This window comes from Sinocyclocheilus grahami, unplaced genomic scaffold, assembly GCF_001515645.1.
Source record: "Sinocyclocheilus grahami isolate Dianchi unplaced genomic scaffold, SAMN03320097.WGS_v1.1 scaffold128.1, whole genome shotgun sequence".
NCBI lineage: Eukaryota > Metazoa > Chordata > Actinopteri > Cypriniformes > Cyprinidae > Sinocyclocheilus > Sinocyclocheilus grahami.
In genome coordinates, this window is record NW_015505307.1 from 1,205,585 (window position 1) to 1,214,199 (window position 8,615).

The window sequence follows — 8,615 nt, forward strand, 5'->3', positions numbered from 1 at the left end:
ATAATATTTCTGATATGAACTCAATATTTACCACTTCCCTAGTCAAAAAAGGAAGTAAACAACCAACACAACACTATTTACACATTAAAGGTGCAGTAAACAATTTCTGAGAAACACTGTCGATATTTGAAATCAACACACAAACAAACCCAGACAGATACGATATAACTAAAACATGAAGGATGTTTATTGTTGACATACATCAGTTTCATATGAAAGTACTTCATTGTTTTTAACTCTAAATGACCATTTCATCTTGAAGATATTCTTATATCTTCAAGACAACTGAGAGCATTAGAAAGCTTTACAATGACAGTGCTTTTTTACTTTGGTTTGACCACAATATCAGCGACTCCGTGCACTTGAGTGAGCAGACGGCAGTCCATCGATGCCAGGAGCTTTTGAGAGCCGGCGACGGTGGGAACAAACTTCTCCGTCAGTGTAACCATCGCAAGCTTATCCACATCACTGAGAGACACATATAGATTATAAACTTTCTGGAAGATTTCCACTCTTTAAATAGAGTTTATCATATTTAATGTAGTACAGCTCATACACATGAAGCAAATTTAAAGTGCATGAACATGTCGCACCTCAGAATGCTCTTAAATACTGAAAGTCTTACCCATATGCGATCTTCCTAATGCTCTGCATTCCCAATCCCTCTATACGGAACAAAACGTTCCTCAACACTTGTGACAGCGGGTTCTGGAACGTGATTTTGACTGTCAACTCTTTACCCACCACAGCATCCCCTAGAGCCTGAAACAGTAAAAACACAATCAATGGACATAGATGTTTTAAATTAGGGACCGTTAATTCTCAAATCTCGTGTGCAATTCAAATATTGCACATTTAGATGCATTGCACCAGGTTGAGCATCACTGTGCAAAACCAAGAATGAGATTTGATAGTAAGAAAGATGTAAAAGTGTTGTGCTTGTTAAACGTCCCGAATAGACTAGTGGATGATTGACGTACAGTGATGATGAGGTCTGGTGTGCGCAGTCTGAAGTTGAACTGTGTGGCCAGAATCTGTCGGGTCTCATTGACTCGTCCGGTGACCGCGAGCATCAGAGCGCCCTGGTCCACCAGATGTTTCATGTACTCCTTATACAGCAAAGTCCAAGGAATAGTCTTGGCTGTAGGGAGACAAGGGAACATGGCATTAATGACAGTGATAAAACAATTATATTTAAATATTTCATGGTCATTGTGCACAGTACTCCAGTCTTCTTTTGCTTGCAGCTCGCTGAACACCATCACCAACACCAACTGCAAGCAGCTCTCGTCATTAAGTGATTTTCGACAAATGCAGCTGCTAATTAACAGCTCCACTCACTCTCTTGCGGTTTGAGGGTGACAGGAATCCGGTCCTTCTTCACAGTGGATTTCAGCACTCCAGTGTAGTACATGACCATCACCTCATATAGAAGACTGGCAGTGCGCTGATTTGAACTTTTGTTCTTCAGGATGATGGAGAGTTTGGCGTCTCCACCGATACAAGGCCCTGTCCCATCCATGACGATCTCAACACTCACGTCGTTGCCGGTGGGGGACGGATACAAAGTCGGTTTGGAGCCGAAGCGACTGGCCCTTTCCACAGCAATGCGCTCCTCCTCTGAACCTGACGGACATGATCAGACAGTAAAGAGGAGTGTGAGGTTTGGAGTATTAACTCCAACCCTATTATTCCAAACCCTAGCGTGTTGCTGACATAAGAATCCAACTCAAAGTTATCAATATAAATTGCTGCTTCCAATGTTTTCCAATTTTCAGTTTCCTACCCTTATGAAAATTAACCATGGTTTTATTATAGTAAAAGTGTAGTAACCATGTTTTTTGGTGCACTGATTACCATTGGTATAACCACAGTTTTATTACAAATACCATGGTTAAACTATGGTTAATTTGTGGTTACCATGTGGGGAAGTCGTGGCCTAATGGTTAGAGAGTCGGACTCGTAACCCAAAGGTTGCAGGTTCGAGTCTCGTGCCGGCAGGGATTGTAGGTGGGGGGAGTGAGTGCTCTCTTCCACCTTCAATACCACGACTGAGGTGCCCTTGAGCAAGGCACTGAACCCCCCAGCTGCTCCCCGGACGCCGCAGCATAAATGGCTGGCCACTGCTCCGGGTGTGTGTTCACTGCTGTGTGTGCACTTTGGATGGGCAGAGCACTAATTCCAAGTATGGGTCACCATACTTGGCCACATGTCACGTCACTTTTAACTATAGTAACCATGTTTTTTTGGCTTTATTTGTAGTAAAACCATGATTAATTTTCATAAAGGTATTTTATGACTTTTATATTTTGTCATGAATTCTGTGAATTTTTTGTTACTATACTTATCCTTAACTAAAACATTAAAAACATTTTTGTTACTTGAAATAAACGTTAACTGAAAAAAAACAGCTAGTTATGAATGACTAAAATTACTATAACTACAATTTCAAAAAAAAAAAAAAAAAAAAAAAAAAAAAATATATATATATATATATATATATAGTATTTATAAGTGATACTAAAATAACACTCTCTTGAAAGTTGCTTGCTAAACAATTATTATTATTATCATCATCATCAAATATGCATGAAAATACGGAACAATACCCATTGGGAGCCTGTCTATGATGCCTTAAAATGTTTCTAGGAAGGCAGCTCTAGGTTTTGGACCAGATGCATTTGTTTTGTTACCTTCTGGGTATTTGTAGAGTTGTGTGATGTCCACACGCACGTCAGATCCCACAGCTTTAGTACTGATGCTCTGACCGATGGAGTTCTTCTCCACAAGGTTGATCATCACTTTTTTTTTTAATTTTTTTTATAAAGTTAAAGTGCCTCATTTCACTGTTTATTTGTAAAAAAATAAAATAAAATTCAGGCCATGTTCTAGGCCTGAATTTTATTTTATTTTTTTACAAATAAACAGTGAAATGAGGCACTTTTAACTTTATAAAAAAAATTTAAAAAAAAGTGATGATCAACCTCAAAATAAATATTATTAGGGCAGGTTGCAGGGCAGGTTTTTTTCAACTGATTTCTGTCATTTTGTGTTGCGAAAATGATTAAATATGAAATAATCAAAAATCAAATATACAAAATATTTAAATTAAATAACTGATACAGGACAAACAATGGACTCATGAACAACTATCACAAAAAAAATAAAATTAAAAAAATAAATAGCTGTGGATCACCCAGGTAACAACACAGTAATAAGAAACAAGCATGTAAACTTTTGAACGGGGTAATTTTTATAAATTCAACTATTATTTTCTCTTGTGGACTATACGTAAACGTCTTTTATGTGAAATATCTTATTCGGGTCAGTACTAAATAAAAACTAACATGCAATTTGTATGATCCCTCTTATTTTGGTAAAATAATACTGCAACGATTATATGTATACATTTATATATTTATATATATATGAAATAAAGCATAGTTGCAGTAGGTTATTTTGTCAACATTTATTGTATTTCAAGAGATGAATGTATTTATGGTTTTACTTTTAGTTGAATATAATAATCCTAGTACCATATTAATGTAAAGTGTCAGTAATGATGGCTGTATTTGAGAACTGTCAGCTCACTTACCAACCAAATTTAATTAAAAATGTTCCAAGCATATGTTTTATTGATCGGTGGAGTCTAAGTATAACAGAAACGTGACACTGATGATATTAATGACAATAAAAGGAACTTAAGAGGTGATGGTTGTTGTTTATTTCGTACCATACAGAATCGCTGGTCTTGTCTTTGATGATTTCCAGTTTCTCATCAATATAAATGTCTGTGGTCAAGGAAAGGTCCGTGTCGTGAGCCGAGCTGAAGTTGGTCACACAGCGGGTGGGAATACCGAGACATCTCAACACTGAGAGAGAAATGTATTTATATAACATTTTATTTCTAAAAACATGGTCAAAATAAATGTTCACTAGAGTGATAAAGAGAGACATCCAAACGTACCGGAATTGGTGACTCCCGCGAAAACCCAGCACTGGGCGAATTTGACGGGCTTCCCTGAACTTTTGTAGTACTGTCTCAGGATGTCGCCGCTCCCGCTCCAGGCGGTGGGAGACGTCCCGCCCTCATAGCTGTCTTTCCAGTTACCCATCAGAACACCGTAGTCATCGTTGGAGTTCACCTGTCCCAGAAGAACAGAAAAGCCTTTCAAAACAGGTGCTTTTCAGCTCTTTAATTGCACGCTTTATACTTTTCTGTTCCTCACAGTAAATGTTGAAAAAGACAGTACATGTTGTTTTGTGTCCTGTATGAACTTAAAACTACCACATGCTGGCAACTGTAATTCACCTGCTCAAATCCATGTCATCTTCATGATTTCTTATGAATGCATGTCGACGTCTTGTGAACGTGACTCACCAGAGCGGATACCATTCTGGACACGATCACTGGATCTCTCCATTCGGTCCTAGCAACCTGACCTCTCTCCAACAGGAACAGACACGCCTCCAGGATATCCTGTTCAAACTGATAAAACGAATGCAAAATAACACAAATCATAATAATGGAATTGATAATAATGATAGGAAATAATAATAATAATAATTGTAGAATAATACTGGAATTTGAATGAAACTGATAAAACAATTGCATAATATATAATAATATTAATACTAATATTTAATTATGTTAATAATAATAATAATTTCATTATTAATATTATTGTTGTTAATTTGCAATTGTTTATTTTTATTGTTGCTGTTTTGCTTCTTTATCATTTTGATTATTGTTGTTGTTGTTGTTACTATTATTATTTGTTATTTCCATTATTATGATTTTTTTATTGTTATTATAGATAATAATAAATCTGTTCAAACTGAAAAAATAATTGCATGACGACAATGATGATGATGATAAGAATAATTTTCAAATGTATAAAACAATTGCAAATTAATAATATTAATGGAGATAATAATAATAATAATAAATAAAAATGCATAATAATAATAATTTAAAAATGTAATTAATAAATTAATAAAAAAATGTAATAATCGCAACAACAGAATTATAGATAATAATAGAATCTGTTCAAATTGATAAAAGAATAGCACAATAATAATAATAATCCTTTTCAAACTATAATAATAACAGTCGGAATGTCGGAATTGTGTGTTTCCACACCTGAGCAAAATTCCATGTTCTGGTTCCAATTTGCTGCTCGGTTCCGTAGTAAACTTTGCCCATGCTATTCAGAACATACTCTTTCCTCTCCGCTTCATTATCCAGATACACAGGATCATCTGAGGAAAGACAGATTAAATGTAGTGTTACTTCATTAAAGCAAATGAGGAAAAGATGAGTGTCTTCCGCTGACTCCGTACCTTCACACCAGGGGTTGAAGAGCATGTACACGTCGTTCAGGGAGCAGGGGAACAGCAGCTTGCCCTTCGGTGAGAAAGACTCCACGGTCACCTTGTAACGGCCGATGGAGGCGGTGGGAAGAGTGTTGACCGCCAGCCGCACGCGTTTGTCTTTCTGCTCCACGATCTTCATCTCCCAGCGGCCGTCTTCCAGGACGTCCACTAACGGGACAGAGATGTGAATCCCAGTACTTCTGCTGAAGATCGGCTCTGTGCCAAAAACACAACCCAGACATGGAAACATTACTGTCAGACGAACACCGTCTTAATGATTTAGCTTTTATCTAATTATCTGTCAGTGACTCAGCTGGAGAGCCATTAAGAAAAGAGATTTTAGGAGCAGCTGGATTAGACGGATTAGGTCACATAATCACAAGCACTTTATGACTCACATCCATCACGAATGAATAGATTCATCTGTCAGTTTTTCTTTCCCAAATAAAGGGCAATATAATTGAACTAACCGTCAGAATGTCTGAGCATCTTTCTCTCTCTGTCACACACTGATTTGTCATTCAAACAATGCTAATGCATCTGACTCTGGATGAAAAACATGTTTTCATTTCCATAGCCACTGCATGATTATGTTTTATGAGTTTACACAGATATCCAACACCAGTTAAAATAAGATCAATTCATTTTAAATGCACCTTAAGTTTTTTTTTTATTATTGATGGACTGACTATTGATTTCGAGGTTGTTCTTCTGATACTGAAATTATTTCTGATTTTGATTTCACTCTGATTTCGATTCTGATTCTGCTTTTTCAGACATTAATTGGGGGTTATTTTACTATAACTGAGATATTATTATAATGTTTATAATAGTATCTCAATTTGATACTATTATAAAATTACTATTGCAAACTTGAATTCGTTTTTATATTGTTTATTTTTATTTTCTTTAAAGTTTTAGTAATTTTATCATTTTGATTATTTTTAAAAATGTGTTATTTTGTTATTATTTAATTAAAATATTATTTAAATTTACTATTTTATTTATTATTTAAATTTTTATTTCAGTTTTAGCTTTAGTTATTTTGGTACAGCAAGTTAAACATAACAAAAATGAGAAATGCTGCATTGGCAACCAGCTGAAATAAAATAAGTCATTTCTGAGCACCTCATGAAACCAAAAAATAATGTCTGTTGTCAAATAGGTTTTGTGAACGTGGCTCACTCACCTAACTTCAGCTGCAGCTGCAGACGGTCAGATTTGGGGTTGAAGGGTCTCGAGAACTCGATCCACATCTGGAAGGTCTGTCCTCTGCGGACGATCAGCTTGTCGCTAAAGTAAGCTTCTGTGCGATGCTCGCGCCGGTTCGGCCCATCCTTGGATTTCAGGAGGTCGACGGAGTGAACCGTCAGAAGCGTTTCTGTGAATAAGAGAGGAAATGTTTACACATCCCTTAAAGCATCAAATCTCAATGTTTTCCCAACAATAGTGGACTATTTTTCATGCAAATGAACTGCACTAGAGTCTCCCTCATCCTCTTCCTCCTCACCTGAAGCAGCCGAGGTCGCAGCAGCAGGAGCGCTGGCACTGGGACCTCCAGTGGTGTTAGTGTTAGAGCTAGACATTTCTGCAAGCAGGCTGAAATATTGAGAGAGAAAAAATATGTTAAATGCTCTTTCAATCAATCAATAAAAAATATAAATATTAAATAAAATTAATAAATATATATTCTAATTCTAATATTTTAATCAATTAAAAAAATTATGCGCGTATGTGCATATTATGAAACTTTTATAAATAAATATAAAACTGAATAAATAAAAATGCAATAAATACAATTCTAATAAATAAATACATAAATTATTTGAATAAAATTCAAATAAATAAAATACAAAAAAAAATATTAGATTGATAAATAAATATCATTCTAAAACATCAATAAATGTTTTCAAATATTTATTAAAATTTTGCATCCTTAGTAATAACAAACAAACAAACAAATAAATAAACATAAATAAATAAATAAAATATAAATGAGCTTTGTAATTTTGGATAAAAGTGTCTGCCAAATGAGCAAATGTAAATGTAAAATAAATATATTTAATTATTTATTTAAATTCCTCATCTTTGTATTTAATTCCAGGTTCACATTAGATTTGATTTTGAGTCATAAAATACTTGGTTAACCTACACTAGCAGAGAAAACTTTGGCTTGAATGAAGTTCATCAAGATTTTAACAATCTTTTGATCCAAAGGTTTCTACTTACATGCTGTTTAAATTTAATTTTGTAGATAAATGCAATCGATCAAATACAGTTGTGCCAACAGATGATTTCTTTACAATATTGAAATTAGAGACAGAGAAGGACGTGTTCCTAGGATGCACCTTCATCATTTCACTTTACTATTATTAACATATGGAAAATCATCATAATAAAGAATCAGCAGATGCATCCAAACTCTTAAATTGCTGGTGCGCATATACTAAAACAAGTCTTCTACTGTTATGTTTCCTCATTGAAATGTCATTGAAATGTCATGCATCACCTCCCACACCGAATGTCGAGTCATTATCATAGTTCTTCCACAAAAGACGCCTCTTACACTCACACCTGAATAAGAACCTGCGGGCAGCTGGATTAAAGTGCATGACATCATCCTGGACCAGCACTAGTGCTTTCCTCATCATACGTAAACTTAAGTACCTACTCATTGAGTATGCGGTTTCGAACGCAGACATTGTCTTTAATAATGAAATTTCCCAAAATGCTTATAACTTTTCATTACATTAGCCTATTGTAATCAAACTGGTCTCAAAACATTCCTTGGGTCATGCTGACAACATAGATTCCAATTATGCCATAGTTGGCCAAACTTCCTGTCCGCCATTTTGATGTATGTTGAAAATCTACTTTTTCGAACTCCTCCTAGACCGTTGGTCTGATTTTCACCAAATTTGACTCCGATCATCTTCAGACCATGCTGGCAAAAGTTATGGATTTCGTGTCGATAGTTTTTGTATAGCGCCGCTACAAAGGCATGATGCCAAAATGACTCTGAGACTGTATCTCTGCAAAGCTTTGACATATTGACACTAAACTTTGTGTGTGCCATTGTCACCTCACACTGACCAAGCCACATATATTTGATAACAGCGCCACCTGTTGGTCAAAAGTCATAAGCCAATCAATCTTATTACTAGTGGTTGTATTTATGATTTTTCAGCCATTTTGACTAAAATCATCTTAAAATGGTTTTAATTACTCATTACTGCAGT

The 8,615-nt window shown here is 35.4% G+C and overlaps 1 protein-coding gene across 1 annotated transcript; it reads right to left on the bottom strand.

The window, feature by feature from the left end:
- Positions 1-319: 319 nt before the first annotated feature.
- LOC107590491 (protein-glutamine gamma-glutamyltransferase K-like) lies at positions 320-8,024 on the bottom strand. The gene is made up of 13 exons (XM_016279244.1): positions 7,951-8,024; positions 6,857-6,975; positions 6,566-6,757; positions 5,344-5,592; positions 5,144-5,262; positions 4,382-4,489; positions 3,968-4,145; positions 3,739-3,872; positions 2,694-2,781; positions 1,342-1,626; positions 981-1,141; positions 626-762; positions 320-468 (listed from the first exon to the last, which is right to left on the bottom strand). The coding sequence occupies exons 1-13, from the start codon at positions 8,022-8,024 to the stop codon at positions 324-326; spliced, it is 1,989 nt and encodes a 662-aa protein (XP_016134730.1). The 3' UTR covers positions 320-323.
- Between the last annotated feature and the right edge of the window lie 591 nt (positions 8,025-8,615).

Excerpts from the sequence above, each read along its gene's own strand:
- LOC107590491 (XM_016279244.1), bottom strand. The coding sequence starts at position 8,024 with ATGAGGAAAGCACTAGTGCTGGTCCAGGATGATGTCATGCACTTTAAT. Across the intron at positions 4,146-4,381 it reads CCAGAATGGTATCCGCTCTG|GTGAACTCCAACGATGACTA; the intron begins GTGAGTCACGTT and ends CTTCTGGGACAG. Across the intron at positions 2,782-3,738 it reads AAGACAAGACCAGCGATTCT|AAGAACTCCATCGGTCAGAG; the intron begins GTATGGTACGAA and ends AACCTTGTGGAG.